The sequence below is a fragment of the Salmo salar genome, chromosome ssa06 (genome assembly GCF_905237065.1).
Source record: "Salmo salar chromosome ssa06, Ssal_v3.1, whole genome shotgun sequence".
Taxonomy (NCBI): domain Eukaryota; kingdom Metazoa; phylum Chordata; class Actinopteri; order Salmoniformes; family Salmonidae; genus Salmo; species Salmo salar.
Window position 1 is genome coordinate 78,174,319 of NC_059447.1, and position 19,226 is coordinate 78,193,544.

Here is a 19,226-nt window from a genome sequence, read left to right on the forward strand (position 1 = left end):
TTAAATCAATTCATTAGGCCCTAATCTATGGATTTTACATGACTGGGAATACAGTTATGCATCTGTTAGTCACAGATACCTTTTTTAAAAAGAGGTAGTGGTGTGGATCAGAAAACCAGTTAGTATCTAGTGTTAGCTTTTTGTGCTTATGGAACATTTCTGGGATCTTTTATTTCAGCTCATGAAACATGGGACCAACTCTTTACATGTTGCGTTTATATTTTTGTTCAGTGTAATTAACTGTCTCGTTCTGGCTCATGCTGCTTCCTCAGTACAATGAAAGAGTATGGGACATGGGACAGAGTATTTGTATCATAGCTACCTCACTCACTACAATGAAAGTGTATGGGACATGGGACAGAGTATTTGTATCATAGCTACCTCACTCACTACAATGAAAGTGTATGGGACATGGGACAGAGTATTTGTATCATAGCTACCTCACTCACTACAATGAAAGTGTATGAGACTTGACATCAGGGTTGTTTTGCCCCGCTCGTCAGTGCGAGCCAAGGCGCAGGTGATAGTGAGTGTACCCTCTACGTCTCAGGGGAATAGGCCATTGTACGCTGAGGTAATCTCCAAGGACAAAGAGCATCTATCTACTGCTCTCCATAGATCAGAGAGGCTGACATCCAGTTAATTTATCAGGCAATCTGAGGCCTCGCCTTGCACTAGGCTAGGTATTCTATTGGTGATGTCACACCATTGTTATTCAGTTTTGTTCTGTGGCTTGCTCGCAATCTCTATCATTGTTTTTGGTGATGGCAATGTGATTGTGATTGTCTCGCTTGTCATGCATTGGGTTTTACCTCTAAACCATGAAATTAAATTCAATTATTTTTCGTTCTGAACTCTGTGTTATTAAGCGTTCGGTGTTGGATGAATAATCATTTTTTCTGTGGTTGTTTTCCCCTTAGCATAGACAAAGTTAAAATGCTGCATGTAATTAAATCATCATCTGTATTATCTTCTAGAGAATACTCTTCGTCATATCTGTGATAATTCAATCAGAAATAATAGAATTGACCCTTTAAAGTGCTAGTCGTTTGTTTGCTACAGGATGCACCTAATTAATTGATATGGCCTTTTCTGATGGTATCATATAATCTCTCATTGTTTAATACGAGCAGAATGAATTTTAGTTATTTCCCCCTTTTACATGAATCTAGCGTACTAAGAATTACACAACCATTACACATTGACAATAAAATCCAGATTTCAGATCTGCTTTCTCCGCTCGGGACCTTTTGTTATTCAGTGAGAGCATTGGTGACTAGTGAGAGGGGCCAGATTTTCTAAATGGTAAAAGTCACATTGTAGCATTGGATCTGTTGGCATGCTCATTATGCTAATGACAGGGTGCTTAATGAACTAATCTGGCAGAATTAGAAGCAGTGTGTGTGTGTGTGTGTTAGTGTGTGTGAAGCAGTGTGAGCTGGGCTGGATACAGAGGCTGGGGTGCAAACAGCTGCAGGCTGTGGAGATAGGGCTAAGGCTAAGCAAAGGAGATAGGGCTAAGGCTAAGCAAAGGAGATAGGGCTAAGGCTAAGCAAAGGAGATAGGGCTAAGGCTAAGAAAAGGAGATATGGCTAAGGCTAAGAAAAGGAGATAGGGCTAAGCAAAGGAGATAGGGCTAAGCAAAGGAGATAGGGCTAAGCAAGGGGGATTGGGCTAAGGCTAAGCAAAGGAGATTGGGCTAAGGCTAAGCAAAGTGGGCCGAAAGGGAAATTAGACACAAAGTCACAATTATGGCATCACATCACAATAAAACAAACAACTCAGGACACTTAACCTAACAATCTCAAGGAATTGCTGTTGGATACAGACTTGTTTGCTAGTTCAATCCCCAGTGGTCTGACCTGGTGCATGTTTGTTGTTGAGTGATTGTAGATACTTAGGCGGAACAGAAGTGATGGTATATACTTTATTTCCAGACAACCATGGCTTTATTTATTTTTTTATTATACAGTATGCGTTGGTGTAGCAGCCAGCTAAGGGGAGGTAGGCTACTCCCTAGTGTATGTAAGATCTATCCATTTATCAAACGTCTTGGGTTAAAACATAAGACAATCATCGAAGCTATCCAGGAATATCCTTCGATCATCTGTGTTTTATCGTCCCTGGTGCAGCCAAATAGAGACATGGTATATAAATCCACACATAGTGTTCAACATTATTACGTTGCCCTAAATATCACATAATTCATTGGATTGAGGTGATTTTTGATACATTACAGCAATTTTTAGCTACAGCTGGGTTGAGGTGGAGTTTAGAATATAATTACCCGTGCTAGAAAATTCTCTTTTCTTCAATTCAAGCCTGATGAATGACTTTGCTGATACCTTTTAGAGATTTCTGTCACTGTTAGTCCAGACTGCCACAGGTATTTAACCTGTTCTGATAGAAAAAGAATGTGTTCCATTCATTCTTTGCATACTTTCCAAAGTAATCAGGCACCATTCTTTCTTTACATCCAGACATTCTCAAAGAATAACGTCCCATTACTTTTTCTTCCTCTGACATTCTAAAATAATTCTCCTGACATTCTTTTACAGATAAAATGGGAGCGAAAAACAGCAAGCTGACCCCAGAGGTGATGGAAGATCTGATAAAGAGCACAGAATTTAACGAGCACGAGCTGAAACAGTGGTACAAAGGCTTCCTCAAAGACTGCCCCAGTGGACGACTCAATCTGGACGAGTTCCAACAACTCTATGTGAAGGTAGCTACAGAACACTGTCACTCTGCCAACATCTAAATGCACCCTATTCCCTATAAAGTGCCCTACTTTTGGTCAGAGCCTTAGCCCAATCTCCCTTGCTTATAGTGCACTATATAGGGAATAAGGGTGCCATTTTGGATGCACACTGTCACTTTGCCAACATCTGCACAGACACAGACCCTTTTATCAGCAATATCTCCACAGAGTAGAGTAGAGTAGAGTAGAGTAGAGTAGAGTAGAGTAGTAGAGAAGAGAAGAATAGTACACTCTTTATTGGTGCGTTAGGCCAATTGGTTTAGCAGTGGATTGAAATACACAAGGATAGATATAGGACCCCCAAGGCTTGGTAGTTGAGGAAGTGATGTCGTACAACATTCTTTCAATTTCTCCACAAGTGAATGTGTTCGAAAACCATACAACTCAATACTCTACAGAAATGTTGAGAACTAGCATATGTCATCGCAGTGGCAAAGCAATCAAAACAACATGATTCTATCGCAAGCTCAATAACAGTACGGTAATTAGTAACGAGTACATTACGGTATGTGATATCACCCTCCTGTCTTACTCGTTCCCTCAGCTGTATCCGTTATGTTATTCTTTCCCTCCTGTATCCGAGCAGGAAACTAATTGACGGTGAAGCAACTCAAGAACAACTCAAGAGCACTTTGATTATAATCTCCTTTAATATTTATCTCCTCATCTTTAGAGGGGCTCGGGGAGAAATTATTATTCACAGGCCATAGGGTGAGAAGAATTATATATTTTCTAGTCCTAAATACAGATAGGTTTAATGAAACTTTCAGTTAATTTTATAAAGGTAAATGAAATCTTTATAATCTTCTATTTAATGAATTGAAATAAGATTGTTAAGATCTTATAGCTACAGCCATGTATGAATATTGACCATTAATGAAGTATCATGCGTCCTGGAGTGTAGATTTGTTGTTAGTGGATGACAGTGCCTTCAGAAAGTATTCACACCGATTGACTTTTTCCACATTTTATTGTTTTACAGCCTGAGATTTTGTGTCACTGGCCTACACACAATACTCCATAATGTCAAAGCGGAATTATGTTGTTAGAAATTTGTACAAATTAATGAAAAATGAAAAGCTGAAATGTCTTGTGTCAATAAGTATTCAACCCCTATGTTATTGCAAGCCTAAATAGGATATAAAATGTGCTTAAACAAGACATAATTTTTATATATTTTTATTTAACCTTTATTTAACTAGGCAAATTGTTATTTACAATGACGGCCTACCCCGGTCAAACCCTAACCTGGACGACGCTGGGCCAATTGTGCGCCGCCCTATGGGACTCCCAATCACGGTCGGTTGTGATACAGCCTGGAATCTAACCAGGGTCGGAAGTAATGCCTCTAGCACTTAGATGCAGTGCCTTAATACACATTATGGTGTGTTGTGTGTAGATGGGTGAGAGAGAAAAATTCTATTGAATCAATTTTGAATTCAGGCTGTAACAAAAGCAAATTTGGAATAAGTCAAAGGGTATGAATACTTTTTGAAGGCACTGTATAGCTACTGACATCCTAACCCTGGTCGGTCCTCTCAGGAAATGCCCCATAATGAAAGATGTTAAACCATGTTAGAGAGTATCTAAAGGCATGGCTAGAAATATCAATGCTGCTCTAGGCTGTGTTCCAAATGGCACCTAATTCTCTATCGGTCAAAGTCAAAAGTTGTGCACTATAAATGGAATTGGGTGCCATTTTGGAACGCACACCTAGTCTGCATTAGCTAAGAGGCTTTAGAAAACGCCACAAGACAAAAACACACATCCAAATATCTGTGGTGTAGGTCTACATGTCCACCCTCGTACCCCCATTTGGGGTTCTGTGTGACAGGCTGACAGCGTGTATGAACATCTACACGCTGGAGACCGTCTTACTATAATTGACAACTAATGCATTGAGTGCACTGTGGGTGAAACTGATGTACCATTCAGAGTGGCGTTCCAAAGAGGTCTCAGAGGCTGATGGCTGCTGGCGAGTTAACCTTTTATCGCGGCGTCCTAATGTGTTTCCAGGCAACAGGATATCAGTGAAAGGGTTTTATTTAAATCCAAAGGCTCTGATAGTGAGAACATTGATTACCTCACATTAGCTGGACAGACTGTTCCTCTGAAAAGGGATGGTGTGTGTGTGTGTCCCCGCGTTCACTTGTGTGTGTCCCAATGGGTGTATGTGTGTGTGCACACTCATGTGTGTGTGTGCATGCGCCCTCACGTGTGTGTGTGTCCCAATGATGTGCGTGTGTGTGTTTGTGTGTGTGTGAAGGTATGTTCAGTGTGACTTAGGTAATTTCAGTGACTGTGAGTGAGGGGGTGATCAAATCAAAATCTAATCAAATTTTATTGTCACATGCAGATGTTATTGCGGTGTAATGTAGAGGTCGACCGATTATGATTTTTCAACGCCGATACCGATTATTGGAGGACCAACAAAAGCCGATACCGATTACTCGGCCGATTTTTATATATATATTTGTGATAATGACAATTACAACAGTACTGAATGAACAATGAACACTTATTTTAACTTAATATAATACATAAATACAAATCTATTTAGTCTCAATGTCACGTCCTGATCAGTATTTAGGTATTATTTGTATTGTAGTTTGGTCAGGACGTGGCAGAGGGTATTTGTTTTGGTTGGTTCGGGGTAGTGGTTTGATTAGAAGGGTGTTTGTTTTATTATTTCCAGGTTTTGGGTTATGTTCTATGTTTTTCTGTATTTCTATGTTATCTCTAGTTTAGTATTTCTATGTTAGGTAATTGGGTGTTGGACTCTCAATTGGAGGCAGGTGTTTGTAGTTGCCTTTGATTGAGAGTCCTATATATATATATATATATAGGTATGGGTTTTGTTTGTATTTTGTAGGTAGTTGTCTTTAGCACTGCTGTTGTAAGTATAGCCTGTTAAACTGTCTTCTGTTGTTCTTTTGTTTAATGTTTTTCCCGTGTTCACATTTACTTAATAAATTATAATGATGAGCACGCATCCCGCTGCGCCTTGGTCGTCTATACACAACGACACCCGTGACACTCAAATAAATAATGAAACATGTTTGGTTGAAATAATGCAAAAACACAGTGTTGGAGAAGAAAGTAAAAGTGCAATACAGTAAGGGAAAAAGTATTTGATCCCCTGCTGATTTTGTACGTTTGCCCACTGACAAAGAAATGATCAGTCTATAATTTTAATGGTAGGTTTATTTGAACCGTGAGAGACAGAATAACAACAAAAAAATCCAGAAAAACGCATGTCAAATGTTATAAAATGATTTTCATTTTAATGAGGGAAATAAGTATTTGACCCCTCTGCAAAACATGACTTAGTACTTGGTGGCAAAACCCTTGTTGGCAATCACAGAGGTCAGACGTTTCTTGTAGTTGGCCACCAGGTTTGCACACATCTCAGGAGGGATTTTGTCCCACTCCTCTTTGCAGATCTTCTCCAAGTCATTAAGGTTTCGAGGCTGACATTTGGCAACTCGAACCTTCAGCTCCCTCCACAGATCTTCTATGGGATTAAGGTCTGGAGACTGGCTAGGCCACTCCAGGACCTTAATGTGCTTCTTCTTGAGCCACTCCTTTGTTGCCTTGGCCGTGTGTTTTGGGTCATTGTCATGCTGGAATACCCATCCATGACCCATTTTCAATGCCCTGGCTGAGGGAAGGAGGTTCTCACCCAAGATTTGACTGTACATGGCTCCGTCCATCGTCCCTTTGATGCGGTGAAGTTGTCCTGTCCCCTTAGCAGAAAAACACCCCCAAAGAATGTTTCCACCTCCATGTTTGATGGTGTTCTTGGGGTCATAGGCAGCATTCCTCCTCCAAACACGGCGAGTTGAGTTGATGCCAAAGAGCTCCATTTTGGTCTCATCTGACCACAACACTTTCACCCAGTTGTCCTCTGAATCATTCAGATGTTCATTGACAAACTTCAGACGGGCATGTATATGTGCTTTCTTGAGCAGGGGGACCTTGCGGGCGCTGCAGGATTTCAGTCCTTCACGGCGTAGTGTGTTACCAATTGTTTTCTTGGTGACAATGGTCCCAGCTGCCTTGAAATCATTGACAAGATCCTCCCATGTAGTTCTGGGCTGATTCCTCACCGTTCTCATGATTATTGCAACTCCACGAGGTGAGATCTTGCATGGAGCCGCAGGCCGAGGGAGATTGACAGTTCTTTTGTGTTTCTTCCATTTGCGAATAATCGCAACAACTGTTGTCACCTTCTCACCAAGCTGCTTGGCGATGGCATTGTAGGCCATTCCAGCCTTGTGTAGGTCTACAATCTTGTCCCTGACATCCTTGGAGAGCTCTTTGGTGTTGGCCATGGTGGAGAGTTTGGAATCTGATTGATTGATTGCTTCTGTGGACAGGTGTCTTTTATACAGGTAACAAACTGAGATTAGGAGCACTCCCTTTAAGAGTGTGCTCCTAATCTCAGCTCGTTACCTGTATAAAAGACACCTGGGAGCCAGAAATCTTTCTGATTGAGAGGGGGTCAAATACTTATTTCCCTCATTAAAATGCATATCAATTTATAACATTTTTGACATGCGTTTTTCTGGATTTTTTTGTTGTTATTCTGTCTCTCACTGTTCAAATAAACCTACCATTAAAATTATAGACTGATCATTTCTTTGTCAGTGGGCAAACGTACAAAATCAGCAGGGGATCAAATACTTTTTCCCCTCACTGTATGTGCCATGTAAAAAAGCTCATATTTAAGTTCCTTGCTCAGAACATGAGAACATATGAAAGCTGGTGGTTCCTTTTAACATGAGTCTTCAATATTCCCAGTTAAGAAGTTTTAGGTTGTAGTTATTATAGGAATTATATGACTATTTCTCTCTATACATTTGTATTTCATATACCTTTGACTATTGGATGTTCTTATAGGCACTATAGTATTGCCAGCATAATCTCGGGAGTTGATAGACTTGAAGTCATAAACATCGCTGTGATTCAAGCATTGCGAAGAGCTGCTGGCAAACGCAGAAAAGTGCTGTATGAATGAATGCTTATGAGCCTGCTGCTGCCTACCACCGCTCAGTCAGACTGCTCTATCAATTATCAAATCATAGACTTAATTAAAATATAATAAACACACAGAAATACGAGCCTTAGGTCATTAATATGGTCAAATCCGAAAACTATAATTTCAAAAACCAAATGATTATTCTTTCAGTGAAATACGGAACAGTTACGCATTTTATCTAACGGGTGGCATCCCTAAGTTTAAGTCTTGCTGTTACATTGCACAACCTTTAATGTTATGTCATAATTATGTACAATTCTGACAAATTAATTACGGGACTTTGTTAGGAAGAAATGGTCTTCACACAGTTCGCAACGAGCCAGGCGGCCCAAACTGCTGCATATACCCTGACTCTGCTTGCACAGAATGGAAGAGAAGTGACACAATTTCCCTAGTTAATATTGCCTGCTAACATGAATGTCTTTTAACTAAATATGCAGGGTTAAAATATTTATACTTGTGTATTGATTTTAAGAAAGGCATTGATGTTTATGGTTAGGTACACTGGTGCAACGACAGTGCTTTTTCGCGAATGCACTTTTGTTAAATCATCATCCGTTTGGCGAAGTAGGCTGTGATTCAATAATAAATTAACAGCCACCGCATTGATTATTTGCAACACAGGACAAGCTAGTTAAACTAGTAATATCATCAACCATGTGTAGTTAACTGGTGATTATGTTAAAATTGATTGTTTTTTATAAGATAAGTTTAATGCTAGCTAGCAACTTACCTTGGCTCCTTGCTGCACTCGCGTAACAGGTGGTCAGCCTGCCACGCAGTTTCCTCGTGGAGTGCAATGTAATCGGCCATAATCGGTGGCCAATAATGCCGATTACCGATTGTTATGAAAACTTGAAATCGGCCCTAATTAATCGGCCATGATTAATCGGTCGACCTCTAGTGTAGTGAAATGCTTGTACAGTGCAGTAATTTCTAACAATTCACAACAATACACACAATACACACAACCTAAATGTAAAAGAATGGAATTAAGGAACATGGTACAAACATTGATAGAAGGGAGATAGAGGCAGTCGGCCGTGACATCATGCCTTTGATTCGTTCACATTCCATCCACCTGAGCCAACTGTCCAGATGCCATTTCTGTCACTGTGCTAAATACTGAATTATTATACGTCTATTGAGTCCCAGTGTGCTCAAATAGGCAAGGTTCAAACAGGGTTAAATCTTTATTTTCAGTCTCTTCCTTTTCATTTCAACTGCGTTTGTAGTGGCAATAATTTTGTCGGCGTCAAGGGAGTGAACGCTTTTTGAGTGAGCACAATATCAGTGTATGCTGAGGGCTTTGGTGCTTTTTTCCCCCTCTGTGGTGGTAGATTCTATTTCTATTCTACGTGTGTAGCTCCGTACCAATGATTTCCAATTATAGTTTTCCAGACTGAACTCAGAAATCGATCAGCTGTATAGATTGAGTTGCGCTATTGTGAGCACAATGAACTGCTAGTGTTTTTGTTTTCAACTTAAGCTAATGAGTGTTGACGGCAAGGGGTGTCTGGACTGGGTTTGGAATGGGATACATTGAAGTAAGAAAGTGTACAATTTAGAATGTTGGACTAGTGGTTTAACAGTAGACAAAATGTCAGTGGTAGTATCATTAAAAAAGGTAATTATGGTTGGTGATTATTACGTCATTGGCTTCCATCAAAAAACAGTGAAAACACGTTGCTCTGAGCTGAATTTCAGTCTTGAAGGAGATGAGTATTATGTAATCCCAGTATACAGAAGATACTGTACAACTACATTTTCAGTGACATTTTACTTTTGAGTTTTAAGTAGATGGTGTGGCATTCCACACACACACACACACACACACACACACACACACACACACACACACACACACACACACACACACACACACACACACACACACACACACACACACACACACAGAGAGAGAGCCTAGGGTCCAGGGCGATGACAGTAGTGTCAGGTAAGTGACTGGGCTGCCAGTGTGCTTTGGTCTTGTTGTGATGATATAGATGTTGCTGTGTCATCAGTGATAAGCTGCAGAGTAATGGACTTAATGTATGGTTCATGCTGAATACAGCTATCAGACTGTAATTGGCCTGAGGGGAGCATATGCACTGGGTTGTACAGCACCATGCAGAAGCCTTTATAGTGACATCACCAACCACCCATACAGCACCATGCAGAAGCCTTTATAGTGACATCACCAACCACCTATACAGCACCATGCAGAAGCCTTTATAGTGACATCACCAACCACCCATACAGCACCATGCAGAAGCCTTTATAGTGACATCACCAACCACCCATACAGCACCATGCAGAAGCCTTTATAGTGACATCTGCTAACACCCCATACAGCACCATGCAGAAGCCTTTATAGTGACATCACCAACCACCTATACAGCACCATGCAGAAGCCTTTATAGTGACATCACCAACCACCCATACAGCACCATGCAGAAGCCTTTATAGTGACATCACCAACCACCCATACAGCACCATGCAGAAGCCTTTATAGTGACATCACCAACCACCCATACAGCACCATGCAGAAGCCTTTATAGTGACATCTGCCAACACCCCATACAGCACCATGCAGAAGCCTTTATAGTGACATCACCAACCACCCATACAGCACCATGCAGAAGACTTTATAGTGACATCACCAACCACCTATACAGCACCATGCAGAAGCCTTTATAGTGACATCCCCAACCACCCATACAGCACCATGCAGAAGCCTTTATAGTGACATCACCAACCACCTATACAGCACCATGCAGAAGCCTTTATAGTGACATCACCAACCACCTATACAGCACCATGCAGAAGCCTTTATAGTGACATCACCAACCACCCATACAGCACCATGCAGAAGCCTTTATAGTGACATCACCAACCACCCATACAGCACCATGCAGAAGCCTTTATAGTGACATCTGCTAACACCCCATACAGCACCATGCAGAAGCCTTTATAGTGACATCACCAACCACCTATACAGCACCATGCAGAAGCCTTTATAGTGACATCACCAACCACCCATACAGCACCATGCAGAAGCCTTTATAGTGACATCACCAACCACCCATACAGCACCATGCAGAAGCCTTTATAGTGACATCACCAACCACCCATACAGCACCATGCAGAAGCCTTTATAGTGACATCTGCCAACACCCCATACAGCACCATGCAGAAGCCTTTATAGTGACATCACCAACCACCCATACAGCACCATGCAGAAGACTTTATAGTGACATCACCAACCACCTATACAGCACCATGCAGAAGACTTTATAGTGACATCACCAACCACCCATACAGCACCATGCAGAAGACTTTATAGTGACATCACCAACACCCCATACAGCACCATGCAGAAGCCTTTATAGTGACATCACCAACCACCCATACAGCACCATGCAGAAGACTTTATAGTGACATCACCAACCACCCATACAGCACCATGCAGAAGACTTTATAGTGACATCACCAACACCCCATACAGCACCATGCAGGAACGTAGTCTCTCTCTACACAGCAGGCAATCACACAGATCGGACCCCCCCCCCCCACACACACTGATGGAAACCTATCCCTAACACTACCACAACAGGACACACAGCGCAGTGCCCTGACCTGGATTGATGGGCTGGATAGATAGATTCTGGTTTGGCGATTCTCACTTCAATACCTGCAGGGTGTTTGATGCAGTGTGTGTGTGTGTGTGTGTGTGTGTGTGTGTGTGTGTGTGTGTGTGTGTGTGTGTGTGTGTGTGTGACCCACACCCTGTCCCAGACAGTCCCAGCATTACTATCATAAGTTTGGAATCAATGACCTTGTTGGACCGTTTTATTTCCACAAATGGAAACAGTCCTATGGTCAGTGACGGACAGAGACGAGGGCAGCAACAATCCATAATATGACGAGGGATGTAATAATGTGATCAGATGTTTGACAGACAGGACGTCATAGCACCATGACAGATGCTGTATGTTACACTCTGTCTTTGTCACTGGTACTAGTAAGAGGTCTGGAGAGCAGACACTGGCTAAAAGGTGCAATCTGCAATATTACCTGCTGTTCAATAAGGATGAAGCCTATACCAATTGATTCTTGAGGAATATAACTTAGAAATGCCTGATGAGGTTAGTACAACAGTTTTACTCCATCATTACCCAGAATATACCTTTTTTACTACATTGTTTGTAAAGCCTTTCCTGAAAATCAAATGAGGAATTGTGCCTTTAAGCCATTAGATCTCGCTGCAAGTGTGGACGTGGGTGCCCCCTTATCTCTCTCTCTCTCTCTCTCTCTCTCTCTCTCTCTCTCTCTCTCTCTCTCTCTCTCTCTCTCTCTCTCTCTCTCTACTCTCTCTCTCTCTCTCTCTCTCTCTCTCTCTCTCTCTCTCTCTCTCTCAGTATGTCTGTAGAGGCGGTGGTCTAAAATTAGTGGCTGTCATTTCAAGCGCTCACACGCCATGCTCCATCACTGTCACAAAAGAGGAAGAATTGAAAAGACTTCTATACTTTTCACTTTATTCTGTCTGAACTGGAGTCATTGCTTCGTATTTTGTACAGCAGTGGATCTCTCAGTGTGAGGTGCTGCATGAACAGAGAGACAACTTTGGGGGAGGGGAGGGTACTGTGCTGGGCGAGGGGAGGGGAGGGTACTGGGCTAGGGGAGGGTACTGGGCTGGGTGAGGGTACTGGGCTAGGGGGGTACTGGACTGGGCGAGGGGAGGGTACTGGGCGAGGGGAGGTTACTGGGCTAGGGGAGGGTACACGGGGCGAGGGGAGGGGAGGGTACTGGGCTAGGGAAGGGGAGGGTACTGGGCTGTGCACGGGGAGGGTACTGGGCTAGGGGAAGGGAGGGTACTGGGCTGTGCGAGGGGAGGGGAGGGTACTGGGCTGGGCGAGGGGAGGGTACTGGGCTGGGCGAGGGGAGGGTACTGGGCTGAGAGAGGGGAGGGTACTGGGCTGGGCGAGGGGAGGGTACTGGGCTGGGCGAGGGGAGGGTACTGGGCTGGGCGATGGGAGGGTACTGGGCTGTGGGAGGGGAGGGTACTGGGCTGGGGGAAGGGAGGGTACTGGGCTGAGGGAAGGGAGGGTACTGGGCTGGTGGAGGGGAGGTTTCTGGGCTGGGGGATGGGAGGGTTCTGGGCTGGGGGAGGGGAGGGGAGGGTTCTGGGCTAGGGGAGGGTACTGGGCTGGGAGAGGGGAGGGTTCTGGGATGGGGGAGGGTACTGGCACTTCAATCAAATCAATCAAAATGTAGTGATATGCTTTAATGATTTAGGACTTGGTATCAATGATATATTGTCTTTCACTTTTTCAACCAGTGTCTGTCAGAGTTTGTTTAGCTATGGCCACTTGAGACAAGCTTAAAAGCCTTGATATAATAATGTGTGTGTGTGTGCATGTGTGTTGTGCGTGTGGGGGCATACTGTATGTGTGTGTGTGTGCAGGTCTGGAGCAGTAGAGTAGAGGGGGGTTGTGCTGTGTTGTGCCAGCCAGGCCTCGTTATCCCGCAGGCCAACTGCACATCTAATTCAATCACTAGAGAAAGGGCAACATACCCATCCACTGCTCCTCTGACTACAGAAATGGAGAGAGGGTGTGGGAGAGAGAGAAAGAAACACAGAGAGAGGGGGGTGAGAGAGAGAGAGAGAGAGAGAGAGAGAGAGAGAGAGAGAGAGAGAGTTAGATGCTACACTAAATAGGTTGATGGTGTGAACTGAACTCTCTCTTTTTAATTAACTTCATAACAATTGAATGCTCTCTTAATTAGTGTTCCCTGTCACTAAATATATGTGGTGTGATTTTAATGATGGTAGGAGACGTGAGGAGACATGTGTTAGAAAAATCCAATGTTATGTTACATAATGCATCATGAAGCTGGTTAACTTGTGGCTTGTTAAGTAAAGCCTATATTGTGAGCATGGCTCTTGCAATGCCAGTATAGTGGGTTCGATTCCCAGGACCAACCGTATGTAAAAAATGTATGCACATAAAAGCTACTGCTAAATGGCATATATTTTAATTATGACTAGATGCTTCACATGCACATGTAGCAGATGGAGAGCTATAAAACTCACTCCTCAGCCTTAAATGTTGCCCCTTGTGCAAATGAAGAAGGTATCTGGTAGCCACTTCAAGGGTTAGGGTAAGAAACTAGGGCTGTCCCCGGGTCTACCTGACAGCCACTAAAAGGGTTACGGTAAGAAACTAGGGCTGTCCCCGGGTCTACCTGACAGCCACTAGAAGGGTTAGGGTAAGAAACTAGGGCTGTCCCCGGGTCTACCTGACAGCCACTAGAAGGGTTAGGGTAAGAAACTAGGGCTGTCCCCGGGTCTACCTGACAGCCACTAGAAGGGTTAGGGTAAGAAACTAGGGCTGTCCCCGGGTCTACCTGACAGCCACTAGAAGGGTTAGGGTAAGAAACTAGGGCTGTCCCCGGGTCTACCTGACAGCCACTAGAAGGGTTAGGGTAAGAAACTAGGGCTGTCCCCTGGTCTACCTGACAGCCACTAAAAGGGTTACGGTAAGAAACTAGGGCTGTCCCCGGGTCTACCTGACAGCCACTAAAAGGGTTAGGGTAAGAAACTAGGGCTGTCCCCGGGTCTACCTGACAGCCACTAAAATGGTTAGGGTAAGAAACTAGGGCTGTCCCCGGGTCTACCTGACAGCCACTAAAAGGGATACGGTAAGAAACTAGGGCTGTCCCCCTTGTCTACCTGACAGCCACTAAAAGGGTTAGGGTAAGAAACTAGGGCTGTCCCCCTTGTCTACCTGACAGCCACTAAAAGGGATACGGTAAGAAACTAGGGCTGTCCCCGGGTCTACCTGACAGCCACTAGAAGGGTTAGGGTAAGAAACTAGGGCTGTCCCCGGGTCTACCTGACAGCCACTAAAAGGGTTAGGGTAAGAAACTAGGGCTGTCCCCGGGTCTACCTGACAGCCACTAAAAGGGATACGGTAAGAAACTAGGGCTGTCCCCGGGTCTACCTGACAGCCACTAGAAGGGTTAGGGTAAGAAACTAGGGCTGTCCCCGGGTCTACCTGACAGCCACTAAAAGGGTTAGGGTAAGAAACTAGGGCTGTCCCCGGGTCTACCTGACAGCCACTAAAAGGGTTATGGTAAGAAACTAGGGCTGTCCCCGGGTCTACCTGACAGCCACTAAAAGGGTTACGATAAGAAACTAGGGCTGTCCCCTTGTCTACCTGACAGCCACTAAAAGGGTTAGGGTAAGAAACTAGGGCTGTCCCCGGGTCTACCTGACAGCCACTAAAAGGGTTATGGTAAGAAACTAGGGCTGTCCCCGGGTCTACCTGACAGCCACTAAAAGGATTACGATAAGAAACTAGGGCTGTCCCCTTGTCTACCTGACAGCCACTAAAAGGGTTAGGGTAAGAAACTAGGGCTGTCCCCGGGTCTACCTGACAGCCACTAAAAGGGTTACGATAAGAAACTAGGGCTGTCCCCCTTGTCTACCTGACAGCCACTAAAAGGGTTAGGGTAAGAAACTAGGGCTGTCCCCGGGTCTACCTGACAGCCACTAAAAGGGTTACGATAAGAAACTAGGGCTGTCCCCCGGGTCAACCTGACAGCCACTAAAAGGGTTAGGGTAAGAAACTAGGGCTGTCCCCGGGTCTACCTGACAGCCACTAAAAGGGTTACGATAAGAAACTAGGGCTGTCCCCCGGGTCTACCTGACAGCCACTAAAAGGGTTAGGGTAAGAAACTAGGGCTGTCCCCGGGTCTACCTGACAGCCACTAAAAGGGTTACGATAAGAAACTAGGGCTGTCCCCCGGGTCAACCTGACAGCCACTAAAAGGGTTAGGGTAAGAAACTAGGGCTGTCCCCTTGTCTACCTGACAGCCACTAAAAGGGTTAGGGTAAGAAACTAGGGCTGTCCCCCTTGTCTACCTGACAGCCACTAAAAGGGTTACGATAAGAAACTAGGGCTGTCCCCCGGGTCTACCTGACAGCCACTAAAAGGGTTAGGGTAAGAAACTAGGGCTGTCCCCGGGTCTACCTGACAGCCACTAGAAGGGTTAGGGTAAGAAACTAGGGCTGTCCCCGGGTCTACCTGACAGCCACTAAAAGGGTTAGGGTAAGAAACTAGGGCTGTCCCCGGGTCTACCTGACAGCCACTAAAAGGGTTAGGGTAAGAAACTAGGGCTGTCCCCCGGGTCAACCTGACAGCCACTAAAAGGGTTAGGGTAAGAAACTAGGGCTGTCCCCGGGTCTACCTGACAGCCACTAAAAGGGTTAGGGTAAGAAACTAGGGCTGTCCCCGGGTCTACCTGACAGCCACTAAAAGGGTTACGATAAGAAACTAGGGCTGTCCCCCTTGTCTACCTGACAGCCACTAAAAGGGTTAGGGTAAGAAACTAGGGCTGTCCCCTGGTCTACCTGACAGCCACTAAAAGGGTTAGGGTAAGAAACTAGGGCTGTCCTCTGGTCTACCTGACAGCCACTAAAAGGGTTAGGGTAAGAAACTAGGGCTGTCCTCTGGTCTACCTGACAGCCACTAAAAGGGTTAGGGTAAGAAACTAGGGCTGTCCCCGGGTCTACCTGACAGCCACTAAAAGCTGAGTCAGAGGGAGGGATGCTGGCATTTTGGATGGCCCTCCTTCCTCTGCTTCCTCTCTCACTGCCCCCCTCTGTTGGCTGATAAACACACTGACAGTATGGTGCCGAGATGATGTTTCTCCTAGTTACTGATCTAGGATCAACCCCAACTTTAACCATTAGTGGGGAAAATGCCAAACTGATCCAAGATCAGCGTCTAGGGGCAACTTCACCCTACTCCCATGGGCTATGCTGAACACTTTTGTTTCATAATGCTGAAACAAACAAACACCTTAACTTACTAGCTGGTTAATAAAGAGAGAAGCGATATTACTGATAAAATAATCTGACATCGCTGTGTTATTTCATTTAGTGACTTCCCCTCTGAAGGCTTTCACAATCAGTGTCTCATTTTTCAAGACCTGAATGATCCTAAGAGACTTTGGACAAAAGTTACTTGCATAATACTTGCATTTAGTTAGAGTTCATCCTAATTGAACCCTCTTCACTATATACTGGAGTACACTACCATTGACCAGCTCCCTGGTCAAAATGAGTGAACTATATAGGGAGTAGCGTGCCATTTGGGATAGTCAGTTTGTTGATACCATAATGTGGTTAGAATTCCAACCTTATCTTTCCATCCTCCATGCTGTTTTAGAGGATATCTGTAGTGTACAGTTTTTTATATAATCTGTCATAATTAGCTTGGTATTTTCTCATGTTTCCATTATGGTGGATACTGGGGAGTGGGTGCACTGCTGTGAACTCTTTCCCTGTAGCCTCATCTCTATCTCTCTCCCCCTGTGTGTGTTTGGTTGTGTGGTTGTGTGGTTGTGGGTGTGTGGTTGTGTGTGTGAGTTTTATAACTGAGACTGGGGTCCCGAAGGGTGCTGGCTGGCTATGCTGCCTGAGTTTAGCTCTCTCCTCTCTCTCCCTCCTCTCTCTCTCTCTCCTCTCTCTCTCCTCTCTCTGCCTTGCATGTCACTGACTTTTATGTAAGAGCTCAGAAAGCATCTTAGAGCCCCCATCGGTAGGTCGATCAGTCGGTCGCACAAAATTTGAAACATCCAAATGATGGATGCTGGATTATGCATGTACTCAGCAGCCCTCTCTCTCTCTTTCTGCTCTGTGAACAAGCCAGAGACTTTGTGTGAGTGATGCACTGACAGGACAAGGCGTTGCGTCTCAAATGGCACTCTAGTCCTTGTATAGTGCACTACTTTTGATCAGGGCCCATAGGGACACCAAATATGGTGCCATTTGGGACACAACCAAGGTTAACAGCTATATGCATTAACATGCTAACAGCTCCCTCTCCCTGCCAACAGCCAAATGTAGTAAGATGCTAACTGTTCCCTGCCAACAGCTATATGCAGTAACATACCAACAGCTCCCTCTCCCTGCCAACATCTATATGCAGTAACATGCTAACAGCTCCCTCTCCCTGCCAACAGCCATATGCAGTAACATACCAACAGCTCCCTCTCCCTGCCAACATCTATATGCAGTAACATGCTAACAGCTCCCTCTCCCTGCCAACAGCCATATGCAGTAACATGCTAACAGCTCCCTCTCCCTGCCAACAGCTATATTCAGTAACATGCTAACAGCTTCCTCTCTCTGCTAACAGCTCCCTCTCTCTGCCAACAGCTATATGCAGTAACATGCTAACAGCTCCCTCTCCCTGCCAACAGCCATATGCAGTAACAGGCTAACAGCTCCCTCTCTCTGCCAACAGCCATATGCAGTAACATGCTAACAGCTCCCTCTCCCTGCCAACAGCCATATGCAGTAACAGGCTAACAGCTCCCTCTCTCTGCCAACAGCCATATGCAGTAACATGCTAACAGCTCCCTCTCCCTGCCAACAGCCATATGCAGTAACATGCTAACAGCCCCCTCTCCCTGCCAACAGCTATATTCAGTAACATGCTAACAGCTCCCTCTCCCTGCCAACAGCCATATGCAGTAACATGCTAACAGCTCCCTCTCCCTGCCAACAGCTATATTCAGTAACATGCTAACAGCTCCCTCTCTCTGCCAACAGCCATATGCAGTAGCATGCTAACAGCTCTCTCTCCCTGCCAACAGCTATATGCAGTAACATGCTAACAGCTCCCTCTCCCTGCCAACAGCCAAATGCAGTAACATGCTAACAGCTCCCTCTCCCTGCCAACAGCCATATGCAGTAACATGCTAACAGCTCCCTCTCCCTGCCAACAGCCATATGCAGTAACATGCTAACAGCTCCCTCTCCCAGCCAACAGCTATATTCAGTAACATGCTAACAGCTCCCTCTCCCTGCCAACAACCATATGCGGTAACAGGCTAACAGCTCCCTCTCCCTGCCAACAACCATATGCGGTAACAGCCTAACAGTTCCCTGCCAACAGCCATTTGCAGTAACAGGCTAACAGCTCCCTCTCCCTGCCATCCCTGCCATAAAGAGCAAAATTATTGATTATTATTATATTATTACTTGTGCCCTGTTCCTAAAAGAGCTCTTTGTCACTTCCCACGAGCTGGGTTGTGACAAAAACTCACGCTCATTCTTATGTTTAATAAATGTATTGTATAGTGTGTGTGTGGCAGGCTTAAATGATAGGAAAAAACAACATTTAAGAGTGCGCTGACCCTGGTGCTCGAGGGGGTACGCAGCTGGAGGTTGTATGTTTGAAGGGGTATGGGACTATACACATTTTGGTAACATGCTAACAGCTCCCTCTCCCTGCCAACAGCCATATGCAGTAGCATGTTAGCATGTTACTGCATAACATCCCTGCCAACAGCTATATGCAGTAACATGCTAACAGCTCCCTTTCCCTGCCAACAGCTATATGCAGT

The 19,226-nt window shown here is 44.6% G+C and overlaps 1 protein-coding gene across 1 annotated transcript in view; it reads left to right on the top strand.

Moving 5' to 3' along the window:
* The window catches only part of LOC106608116 (visinin-like protein 1), a 41,896-nt gene that overhangs the window by 3,674 nt on the left and 18,996 nt on the right, over positions 1–19,226 (top strand). The window contains exon 2 of the mRNA XM_014205836.2: positions 2,559–2,725. Within this exon, the coding sequence (XP_014061311.1) occupies positions 2,564–2,725 (162 nt within the window). The 5' untranslated portion in view covers positions 2,559–2,563. The remainder of the gene's footprint in view (positions 1–2,558; positions 2,726–19,226) is intronic.